The sequence below is a fragment of the Somniosus microcephalus genome, chromosome 12 (assembly GCF_052327205.1).
Source record: "Somniosus microcephalus isolate GS21.2 chromosome 12, FLI_Smic_1.0, whole genome shotgun sequence".
Lineage (NCBI taxonomy): Eukaryota > Metazoa > Chordata > Chondrichthyes > Squaliformes > Somniosidae > Somniosus > Somniosus microcephalus.
The window spans coordinates 25657924-25670396 of record NC_140998.1 but is presented as its reverse complement, the minus strand read 5'-3'; the positions used below and the strand labels follow the sequence as shown (position 1 = coordinate 25670396).

General features: G+C 48.6%; 1 protein-coding gene across 2 annotated transcripts in view; it reads left to right on the top strand.

The window, feature by feature from the left end:
* Positions 1-6509: 6509 nt before the first annotated feature.
* The window catches only part of vipas39 (VPS33B interacting protein, apical-basolateral polarity regulator, spe-39 homolog), a 69866-nt gene continuing 63902 nt past the window's right edge, over positions 6510-12473 (top strand). For both annotated transcript variants that reach the window (XM_086002671.1, XM_086002670.1), the window contains exons 1-3: positions 6510-6664; positions 7716-7805; positions 9583-9682. In XM_086002671.1, the coding sequence (XP_085858797.1) occupies positions 7716-7805; positions 9583-9682 (190 nt within the window). In that variant the 5' untranslated portion in view covers positions 6510-6664. The remainder of the gene's footprint in view (positions 6665-7715; positions 7806-9582; positions 9683-12473) is intronic.

Sequence of the window (12473 nt, the reverse complement as noted above, 5' to 3'; positions counted from 1 at the left end):
GGGCATGAAAGGTGCTATATAAATGCAAATCCTTCTTTTATAGCCCCCAATCCCATGAGCCCTAATTTTGTTTAATAACCTCTTGTGTGACACCTTATCGAATCCCTTCTGAAAATCCAAATACACTGGTTCCCCCTCATCTATCCTGCAACCTCAAAAAACTCTAACAGATTTGTCAAATACGATTTCCCTTTCATAAATCCATGTTGACTCTGCTCAACCTATTATTACCCATGGGTTGTAGACACAGAAATGCAGAAAGCCTCATTACAAATAGGAGATACAGGCTGGTGTAATTGCTCTGTGAGGGTCGAAATTTGGATTTGATAGGATTATATAAAACAAGTGGAAAAATGGATTCCCCGTCCTTTGAAATGTTTTCACCTGAAGGAGGGGGTCTGGCTCCCCGAGAACAGTTCTAAATAAACATGAATACAACAAAATAGATACAGTGATGTCCACAGAAGTAGCGACTTGGGCGTGTCCTACCAGCACTGCTGAATATCAGAAATCTCACATCAATATATCACATTTAAAACTTTTTCTGTTCTTCTGACAGAATTAGTAACCCAGAAACGTCAGTTAATAAAGAAACTGTGTGACTTTAAATACTTTATTTGTATATAAATAAATGGCTATATACTTTATTTCAGAAATTGCTGACCTACATCAATCAGACCTGTCAAGTCACATTACCTGGCTCATTCTGCTTTAATCATAGAATAGTGCAGCACAGAAGGGCCATTCGGCCCATCAAGTCTACGCCGGCTCTTTCGAAGAGCAATCCAGTTAGTCCCACTCCCTCGCTCTTTCCCCATATCCCTGCAATTTTTTCTCCTTCAAGTATTTATCCAATTCCCTTTTGAAGGCTACTATTGAATCTGTATCCGCCGCCCTATCAGGCAGTGCATTCCAAATCCTAACCACTCGTTGCGTAAAGACGTTTTTCCTTATGTCACCTCTGGTTCTTTTGCCAATCACCTTAAATCTGTGCCCTCTCATTATCGACCCTTCAGCCATTGGAAACAGTTTCTCTTTATTTACTCTATCTAAACCCTTCATGATTTTAAGCACCTCTATCAAATCTCCACTTAGCCTTCTCTGCTCCAAGGAGAACAACCCCAGCTTCTCCAGTCTATCCACGTAACTGTAATCCCTCATCCCTGGTACCATTCTAGTAAATCTCTTCTGTACCCTCTCCAAAGCCTTCACAACCTTCCTAAAGTGCGGTGCCCAGAACTGGACACAATACTCAAGCTGGGGCCGAACTAGCATTTTGTATACATTTAGAATAACTTCCTTGCTTTTGTACTCTATGCCTCTAGTTATAAAGCCTAGGATCCCATGTGCTTTATTAATTGCTTTGTTAACCTGTCCTGCCATTTCAAAGATCTGTGCATAAACACCCCCAGGTCTCTCTCTTCTTGGACCCCCATTAAAATTGTACCATTTAGTATGAATTGTCTCTCCTCATTCTTCCAACCAAAACGTATCACCTCACACTTCTCTGCATTGAATTTCATCGGCCATGTGTTCGCTCATTCCACCAGCCTGTCTATGTCTTCTTGAAGTCTATTACTATCTTCCTCACTGTATGTTACACTTCCAAGTTTCGTGTCATCTGCAAATTTTGAAAATGTGCCCTATACCTCCAAGTCCAACTCATTAATGTATATCAAAAACAGCAGTGGTCAATATTCCCCGTAATTTTTTTTGGGTGCGCGGCCCATTCACAGTTTCACGCATCTTTAACATCGTGAAAGTCAGTCTAGGCAGCCCGGGTCCGGCAGAGAGCTGCGCAGCTTATAGGGAACGTTGGCAGTGGTCCTAGTACTGAGCCTTGGGGAACTCCACTGTATATCTCCCTCCAGTCGAAAAAACAGCCATTCACCACAACTCTCTTTTCTATGCCTTAGCCAATTTTGTATCCATGCTGCTACTGCCCCTTTTATACCATGGGCTTCAATTTTGGTAACAAGCCCAATATGTGGTACTTTTGAAAGACAATATACACAACATCAACTGCAGTGCCCTCATCCACCTTCTCTGTTACCTCATCAAAAAAGGTTTCTCATTTTTTTCCAGAATGGGTAACTTGCTGAAAATATTAACTCATCATTCGGAACTCACCTGTCTTAACTTCTGAAGACAGTGTCAGCTATCCAAATATACAGAGCCATAGGATCTGCGGACCCCAAATTTAACAAGTGAATTCTCTGTTGATGTATATGTACGTTACTCTTAAAAGGAAATTTGTTTGAGTGGGTTTGCAATCTGCGTGACCCTTGCTGATGATAAATGTCAGCCTTAACGTTTGCATAAAAATGAGTGACTGCCGCTCCACACGAGTGAGAATCGATAAATCTGGATTGAAATGACATTCATGTTGTAGTGGTAGGGGATAGTATCGTTAGGGGGATAGATAGAGTTCTTTGCAGCCGAGAGCGAGAGTGCCGAAGGCTGTGTTGCCTGCCCGGTGCCAGGGTTAAGGACATCTCCTCTGGACTGGAGAGAAACTTGGAGTGGGGGGGGGGGAGGATCCAGTTGTCGTGGTCCATGTTGGTACCAACGACATAGATAGGACAAGGAAGGAGGTTCTGCTGAGGGAGTTTGAGCAGCTAGGGGCCACATTAAAAAGCAGAACCACCTGAGCCACGAGCGAATTTGGCTAGGAAAAATAAAATTAGAGAGTTAAATGCGCGGCTCATAGACTGGTGTGGGAGAAATGGGTTTTGCTTCCTGGGACACTGGCACCAGTACTGGGGCAGGAGGGAGCTGTTCCATTGGGACGGGCTTCACTTGGCCAGTGCTGGGACTAGAGTCCTGGCGGATCATATAACTAGGGCTGTAGAGAGGGCTTTAAACTAACTAGTGGGGGGGGGGGGGGGGGGGGGGGGGAGGTTCCTAGAGAGCAAATAATAAAAATGACAACAGAGAAGGTCATAGACTTAGGTAGCAGTGGGGAAATTGAAAACCAGAGCGTGTCAGGAAGGGGCAGAAGGTATGGAGTAAAAGGTAAAGTAATAAAAAGGGCAAAAGCAGGAACTAAGTGTCACAAAACATCTTTGAAAGTTCTCTATCTGAATGCACGTAGCATTCGTAACAAAATAGACAAGTTAATGGCACAAATAACTACATATGGGTATGATCTTGTGGCCATTACAGAAACATGGCTGCAGGGTGACAATGCCTGGGAATTAAACATACCAGGTTATTTAACGATCAGGAAGGACAGGCAGGAAGGAAGGGGAGGTGGGGTGGCTATGTTAATAAAGGAAGGAATCACTGTATTACAGAGAAATGATATTGGGTCAAAAGATCAGGATAATGAAACAGTTTGGGTGGAGGTAAGGAATAATAAGGGGAAAAAAACACTAGTGGGCGTAGTCTATAGGCCTCCGAACAGTGGCAACTCTGTTGGACGGAGTATCAATCAGGAAATAGTTGAGGCTTGTAATAAGGGAACATCTATAATTATGGGGGATTTTAACTATCATATTAATTGGACAAATGAAATTGGGCAGGGCTGCCTTGAGGATGAGTTCATTGAGTGTATTAGGGATGGGTTTCTTGAGCAGTATGTAACTGAACCGACCAGGGGGCAAGCAACCTTAGATCTGGTCCTGTGTAACGAAACAGGATTAATTAAAAATGTCCTAGTAAAGGATCCCCTTGGAATGAGTGACCATAACATGGTTGAATTCCATATTCAATTAGAGGGTGAGAAGGTTGGATCTCAAACAAGCGTGCTAAGCTTGAATAAAGGAGACTATGAAGGTTTGAGAGCGGAATTGAGTAGAGTGGATTGGGAAAATAGATTAAAGGGTAAGACGATACATGATCAGTGGTGTACATTTAAGGAGTTATTTTACAACTTCCAAAAAATATATATTCCACTGAGAAGAAAAGGGTGTAAAAGAAAAGACAGCCATCCATGGCTAAGTAAAGAAATTAAGGATAGTATTCGACTAAAAACAAGGGCATATAAGGTAGCCAAATCTAGTGGGAGGATAGAGGATTGGGAAAACTTTAAAAGACAGCAAAAAATAACAAAAAGATTGATTAAGAAAGGGAAGATAGATTATGAAAGTAAATTAGCAAAAAATATAAAAACAGATAGTAAGAGTTTTTATAGTTATATAAAAAGAAAAAGGGTGGCTAAAGTAAATGTTGGTCCCTTAGAGGATGAGACCGGGAAATTAATGGTGGGAAATATGGAGATGGCAAAAACACTGAATAATATTTTGTATCAGTCTTTACAGTAGAAGACACTAAGAATATCCCAACACTGGACAAACAGGGGGCTATAGGAGGGGAGGAGCTAAACACGATCAAAATCACTAAGGAAGTAGTACTCGGTAAAATAATGGGACTCCAGGCGGATAAATCACCTGGACCTGATGGCTTACATCCTAGGGTCTTGAGGGAAGTGGCGGTAGGGATTGTGGATGCATTGGTAATAATTTTCCAAAACTCCCTGGACTCAGCAAAGGTCCCGGCAGACTGGAAAACTGCTAATGTAACGCCCTTATTTAAAAAGGGCAGTAGACAGAAGGCTGGAAACTATAGACCGGTTAGCCTAACATCTGTGGTAGGTAAAATATTGGAGTCCATTATTAAGGAGACAGTAACAGGACATTTGGATAATCATAATTTAATAGGACAAAGTCAGCATGGTTTTATGAAGGGGAAGTCATGTTTGACAAATTTGCTGGAGTTCTTTGAGGAAGTAACAGATAGGGTGGATAAAGGGGAACCAGTGGACGTAGTGTATTTAGACTTCCAAAAGGCATTTGACAAGGTGCCACACAGAAGATTATTGCTTAAAATAAAAAATCACAGGATTGCGGGTAATATTCTGGCATGGATAGAGGATTGGCTATCTAACAGAAGGCAGAGAGTTGGGATAAATGGTTCATTCTCAGACTGGCAATCAGTAACTAGTGGTGTTCCGCAGGGGTCAGTGCTGGGTCCCCAACTCTTTACAATCTATATTAACGATTTGGAGGAGGGGACCGAGTGTAACATATCAAAGTTTGCAGATGATACTAAGATGGATGGGAAAGTAGTGAGTGAGGAGGACATAAAAAACCTGCAAGGGGACATAGACAGGCTAAGTAAGTGGGCAGAGATTTGGCAGATGGAATACAATACTGGAAAGTGTGAGGTTATGCACTTTGGCAGGAAAAATCGTAGAGCAAGTTATTATCTTAATGGCAAGAAACTGGAAAGTACTGAAGTACAAAGGGATCTGGGGGTCCTGGTGCACGAAACTCAAAAGGTTAGTATGCAGGTGCAGCAAGTGATTAAGAAGGCCAATGGAATGTTGGCTTTCATTGCTAGGGGGATAGAATATAAAAATAGGGAGGTATTGCTTCAGTTGTACAAGGTATTGGTGAGACCGCACCTGGAATACTGCGTACAGTTTTGGTGTCCATACTTAAGAAAGGACATACTTGCTCTCGAGTCAGTACAAAGAAGGTTCACTCGGTTAATCCCGGGGATGAGGGGATGGACATATGAGGAGAGGTTGAGTAGATTGGAACTCTACTCATTGGAGTTCAGAAGAATGAGAGGCGATCTTATTGAAACATATAAGATTGTGAAGGGGTTGGATCGGGTGGGTGCAGGGAGGATGTTCCCGATGATGGGTGAAACTAGAACTAGGGGGCATAGTCTTAGAATAAGGGGCTGCTCTTTCAAGACTGAGATGAGGAGGAACTACTTCACTCAGAGGGTGGTAGGTCCATGGAATATGCTGCCCCAAAAAGCTGTAGAAGCTACATCATTACATAAATTTAAAACAGAAATAGACAGTTTCCTAGAAGTAAAGGGAATTAAGGGTTATGGGGAGCGGGCAGGAATTTGGACATGAGTCTAGGTTCGGATCGGTCATGGCCCTGTGGGTAGCGGAGCGGACCCAGGGGCCGTGTAGCCTGATCCTGCTCCTATTTCGTGTGTCTAATTCTGTTAGATTCAGGAGATGGTTCTGTGATAGTAGATTGGCGGTTAGGATCAGATCAGCCATGATCTTATTGAATGGCAGAGCAGGCTCGAGGGGCCAAATGGCCTACTCCTGCTCCTGCTCCTATTTCTTATGTTATGTTTTTAATTACTTTGTTACAACAAAAGCAAAATTCTGAGGATGCTGGAAATCTGAAATAATAATTAAAAAAAAGAAACTTGTGCAGCCTGTGGGTTGACTGCGTTGATTGAAAGGGTCTGACTGACCAGGAGCTGGGAGCCTGGTACTTTGACCATACGGTCCAAACGTTAAAGTTGACTGGATGCCGCACGGGACTAGTTCACCGATGCACGCAACGTGCAGCAGTAATATACATCCCTGATGTGAGATGTCTCGACAACTTCGTAATTTGGGGGGGGGGGGGAGTGGGGAATTAAAAAAAAAACCAAACCTGTTGTTGTTGGTGTTGCTGCCGCTTGAGCGCGGTCGTTAATTTTCCGCTCCTGTAGTTTGAAAGAGGCGGTTCGGGCGGCCTGTCGGAAGCCTGCGCTCCCAGGCGCTGCCGGGAGTTGTAGTCCGCCGCGGGGTCTTCGCTGGAAACTACAGCTCCCGGCGGACCTTGCGCGACCGGCGCATGCGCAGAGCCGGCGTGCTGCTTGTTCCTGAGAGGTTGATGCAGGGAAGTGAGTGAGTTCAGGGGTGAGTGCGTGGGGGAGCTGTCACCCTTAATTTACTTTATATAAACACTAGTTTAAATAAACAAACAGATGTACCTGGTGTTTAACAAAAAAAAGTGGTCTCTTCCTGTTACTGTTCCCCAGTGTGTGTGTGTAAGTGTCTGAGTGGCACTCATCAGCTGTGTGCCCTGAGACTGTCTCTGCTAGCCAGCAGCAGCCAAACCCACTGAGAGGGTCACCCTCTAGCATTAAAATGGCATTGTCTTCGTGAGGAAGTGTTTTTTTGTTCTTTATTGAAAAATGCATGAAATCAGATCAATATTCGCTGCCTCTCCCTCCTTTCGCCCCTTGAAGGATGCAATTATTGTTTCTTTTTCCCATTTTCAGTTTTCTCCCCCCCCCCCACCCCCCCCCCCCCCCCCGAAGGTGCAGGCAGACTCCTTTGCTGGACTACAGTTCTGCAGCTGCTCGTAGCCTACCCCCCCAGTGTCTTGTTCCAAGTGACTGCTTGCCCATATGTGTGAATCTAGGCAGTCGTTGCCAGTCGGCTATTTGGTTGTGCATGCATCTAGGGATGGGCAATATATGCTGGTCTTGTCAGCAACGCCACATCCCAGGAACTAATAAAAAAATAAGGAGGGCAGCCCAGCCAGCCCAGCCTGACCCAGTCCACGTGCGAGGTCCACACTCTGCACCCTGGCCAGCCAGAGGGGTCGGGTAGCAAGCAGTATCGTGGCTGATTGTGTCGCTCTTTCATCCGGGGTGCTGAGGCCGACTCTAGTGCCTCCACTGCCGCCTTGCCTGAGATCACCTAACTCAACACAAATCAGGGATTGAACCCTTTCTGGTCTCTGTGGGTCAGTACCACACCTGTTGGTGCATTACTCCCCCTGAACCACCAGCGAACTGTCACTTGAACTCTTGCCTGGGTTTGCTGATTGGGGAAATGGCAGGTGGGAATCTACAAAGAGTGACAGGAACCTCAGCATTGGTTAAAGGTTGAGAACTGTTCCTGTATTTTACAAACATTGTGATCCATACAATTTTGTGCAGTATTTCTGTTATATTTGCAGATGAACAGAAATAAAAATGACGAAGAAGAATATTGGAACAGCTCAAAGTGCAAAGCTTTCATGTTTGATGATGATGATGAATTTACGGAGGCGAGTAACTTGCCTGTATTTAAATTTCCTGATCAGATTCTTTCCCTTGATTTTTCTGTCTGTGGTAACTATTTTTCGGAGTTGATTTAGAGGCGCTCTGTCCTGCATAATCTCTTTTGGAAGGGGAAAAGAAAGAACTTGCGTTTATGTAGCATCTTAACATGTCCTCGGGACATTCCAAACCACACTCCGCCATTGGAGTAGTTTCTGCAGGCAATTGCAGCCCCTATTTGTGCACAGCAAGATCCCACAAACAGGAATTCAATGTTTGACTAGTTAATCTTTTTATTTTGGCGGTGATTGAGAGAGGAATGTGGCCTAGATCACTAGGAGAACTCCGCGTTCTTCTAGACAGCACCACGGAGTCTTTAATGTCCATCTGTACAGGCAGAAGGGATCTTGGTTTAACGGCTTATTAGAAAGACGTGTACTTGTTTTGAAGGATGTAACTTGAGGATGTTAAAAGTCCATATAATCTTGTTTGTTCAATTTTCGAAAATTAATCTATCCTTTACACCCTGCCTCCTGAAGTCTACCTTTTTCACGCCCCAACCGCAGACGATCTGCCCACAAGCCTCTGACAACGACAGTCTCTGGACTGGCTGCCTGGAGTTGCAAGTGAATGACACACAATGACTCTTCCCTCCTTTTTTTCCCATTCTTACGTCAAAGCGCCTGGCCCACGGCTCTGTGTCACACCTTTTTCATGACGGGGTGGTTGAGATCAGTGGTCGTTTACTTTCCCTTGGGGCTGACATACATACAGGAGCAGGCCACTCAGCCCCTCGAGCCTGTTCCGCCATTAAATTAGATGACTCTTTACATTGGTTGGATTTGGCCTTCTTTGTTTGGAGTGTCTATTGACACCGCCGTGTCAGCCAATGAGTTTAAGGTGGGGTGGGACTTACGGCCGCACTTACAGCAAACAGTGTATTTTACTCAGCAAACAGAGTCAATTTAAACAGCACACTACAGCAAACAGTCTACAGAGTCTGTTTCAAAAGAGTCTCTACGAGCTGCAGCAAACAGAACTCCTGACCGAAACTGCAGCAACGTCTCCCGATAGAAGCAGGGTGATTTCTCCAGCAAAATGCAGGATAGTTACCTGAATACAAGTGATGTGCGTAAAATCAATCCCAGTCCACTTAAAGCAGTGCGGTGTCCAGGCGTGATTGACGGGGGAAATACCCAATTATCTCCATTCTGGCCAGGAATTGAGGTGTCACTATATGCAGCCTTCTTCGTTCTGCTCACTGCTTCATCAAGTGTGTGTTACTTGCAAAGCACTCTGAGATACTAGGTTACGTGAGGAGTGCTTTACATAAATACAACTCGTTGCTGAAGATAGTAAAAAAAAAAATATTGCTGGAGATCAAGTGGAGTAGGAAATTCATCCAGTTCCTCACTTGAATAAATCGTCTGACGGACAGATCACGGAATGACCGAATAAAAATGTTTTATTTAATAGCGTGTATCACCACCGGCAGTGGCATAAATATTATTGCAGCACTCTACTGAATTAGCTGATATGGACTGCGGTGGCAATGGGACTGGTATAATTGTTCTCGGTACCCTCCCCGGATTGAGGTGATGAAACAACCCTGGGGTTCATACCTTTTAGTGCTGACCAGTGATCCCTGCTGGCAAGGGCATTTGTGTGGACATTGGGTGACCGCATGTCTGTTCAATGTAACGGCTCTCGCTCTCTCGTACTTGGCCGCCACATTTCTGGTTGGCTCTATTTTGTATGACAGTTTTCGTTGTATTGTCATTTCAGCTGAAAGCGTCCAAGCGAGCGGTGAACAATCTCCGCAGCATTGTAGACGATGACGACGATGATGTGGAGAAGATCAGCTGGAGCGGGGAGCCCGTGGGAAGTAAGTACTGTAGCTATTACCCCCGCACATCGCTCCACTGCTTCCTCCACACCCCCCTCCACTGTCTCCTCCCCACCCCCCCCACCCACCCACAACCCCCACACCACCCCACAACCCCCCACACACTTCCCACACCCCCTCCACTGCCTCCTCCCCCACACCCCCCCAACCACCCCCCACACCCCCCAACCCCCCCACAACCCCTCCCCCTCCCTCCCCTCTCCCCTCCCCTCCCCTTCCTCGCTCCCCTTGCCCCTCCCTTCCCTCCCTCCTTCCCCTCCCTTCCCTCCCTCCTTCCCTCTCCCCTTTCCCCTCCCCTCCCTCTCCTGTGTGTTTCTGGACAGGAGTGGCACAGCTGTGACGCCTTGCATGGCCAAATAACCTACGCAGGCTCACGCATGGAGAATGGCTAATTGAGCGGGCGCCGCTTCACCTGTGAAATTGCACCTCCGCGTGAGCTGCTGTCTCGGTGGCTAGACGAGCTACCTAGTGGGCAACTAGCATCCATGGATCTGTAACTGAGTAAAGGAAGCTGGTGTCTTCGGGGGAAGGGTGTGGGGCCTTGATGAGAGTTGAATAAAGTGACATAGTGGATATAGTATGTAATCCTTCACACGGTGAGGTCCGCATTTGGGTGTCACTACAGAGGCATCCCTTACAGAGAAAGTCAGGAAAAGACTTGCATTTATCTATATATATAAACGGATACTTCTTTCTGTCTGTCTATCTGGCTGTCTGTCCTTCTGTCTGTCCTCACGTGTGCGTCTGTCCGGCTATGCGCTCGAAAGTTATAGGGCATACCTACGCGTGCGTTACGTCGAAAGAAAGCTTACCGTTCCGAAACGGTCGTAAGCGTATTTACGTTTCAGCCGGACGAAATCGCGGCCCGCGGTATCCGAAAAACGTTCAACATTCCGCTCATTAGCATCTCATTATCCGCTCATTAGCGACAGAGTGACCTCGAGGTCGCCCAATCGTACGCCGGGTTGCTGGCGTGTGCGGCCGGGCCCTCCTACGGTCGAGTGACGGGACGATTGACCAATCCTACGCTTTGGTGACTTGACGGTCGACCAATCGGTGTGTGTGTGGGCGGGCCTTATCGTTCTGAACCGAGGTGAGTCGCCGCCATCTTGATTCCAAACTTTTCCTTTCTTTTTCCCGCTTTCTGCGTCTTTCAAAAAAACGTTGCTTTTAAAACACATATTGTTTTTAAAAAAAAGTTAATTACTTTCTAAATCTTTTATCTAATCTCATTAATTTCCCTACCTTTCCCCATTTTTCCAGGTAGGCCTCGAAGCCTCGGCCCTCTCCTCCGCACCCACGCCCGAGCTAGGCACCTCCCGGCACCAGTCAACAAGCGGCCCCCGATCGCCGCCATCTTTGTGAAGGCTGGAGGGGCGGGCCTCAGCCGAGTGCCGCTACCTAGTTAAAGGATGCGCGCGCAGCAGGAGCAGCTGAAACGCGGCGTCTCTCTCTGTTCCCCGCTCGGCTCGGGCGGGGGGGGGCGGGGCTCCCGGGAGTGCTGATCTCGGGAGGGGCTTGGAGAACGGGAAGGGTTACCCCGGCAACCGGGCCCGCCGGCCGTCTCTCACAGCCGCAATTGGCGTTCTTCAAGCCAGCTCGGGGAGGGCGGGGCCATGTCAGTGCGTGGGGCGGCACGGAGCTCCGTGCAGCCATCGCCGGCGCTGGGCTCGGGTGCTTTGTGGCCTGCGGCCGAAACAGTGGCTGCGGACCTCGAGCTGACCGGGGCGCTGGACTCGGCTGGGCCATGTCTTTGCGGGTGTTCGCCTCGGCCAACGGCATCAGGGTGACGGCCGAGGGAACGCGTTCATCCAGGTGCCGAGGCCCGGGCCCCGGGGCGGAAAAGAGGGATTGGAGCAGGGGATGACGGCTCGGGCAGGGGAGAGGGAGAGGGGGGGAGAGAGATGAGGGCTCGGGCAGGGGAGAGGGGGAGAGAGAGGGGGGGAGAGAGAGGGGGGGAGAGAGAGGGGGGAGAGAGGGGGGAGGAGAGAGGGGGGGAGGAGGAGGAAGGGGGTAGGGAGGTGGTGAGAGGGAGGAGGAGGGGGTAGGGAGGGGGGGGGGAGGGAAGCGAGAGGGGGGCAGAGAGAGGGGGGAGGGGGGAGCGAGAGAGGGTGGGGGGAGGGAGGAGGGGGAGAGGGAGGAAGGGGGGTAGGGAGGTGGGTGAGAGGGAGGTGGGGGGGTAGGGGAGGTGGTGAGGGAGAGGAGAGGGGGGGCGGAGAGAGGGGTGGGGAGAGAGAGAGGGTGGGGAGAGAGAGGGTGGGGGAGAGAGGGGGGAGGGGAGCGAGAGAGGGTGGGGGAGAGAGGGGGGGAGGTGAGCGAGAGAGGGTGGGGGAGAGAGGGGGGGAGGGGGAGCGAGAGAGGGTGGGGGGGAAGAGAGGGGGGGAGGGGAGCGAGAGAGAGGGTGGGGGGGAGAGAGAGAGGTGGGGGGGGAGGGAGGAGAGGAGAGAGGCGGAGCTGGGGGGTGGGAGAGAGAGGGGTGGGAAGAGAGGAGCGGGTGGGGGGAGGGAGAGAGGAGAGACGGGGGGGAGGGGGGGTGGGGGAAGAGAGGAGAGAGCGAAAGGCGAAGAGGAGAGACGACTGGGGGGGGGGAAGAGAGAGAGGCGCTGACGGGAGGGGGCGAGAGAGTGAGCGAGCTGGGGGGGGGAGAGTAAAGCAGGCGAGAGACGGGGGACGGAGCGTGGGGCGAGGAGGGAAAGAGTGAAAGGGGGTGGCGACAGGGAGAGGAAGAAGTGACGGAGGGTGGACAGGGAGGGAGTAGCTGGGGAAACCG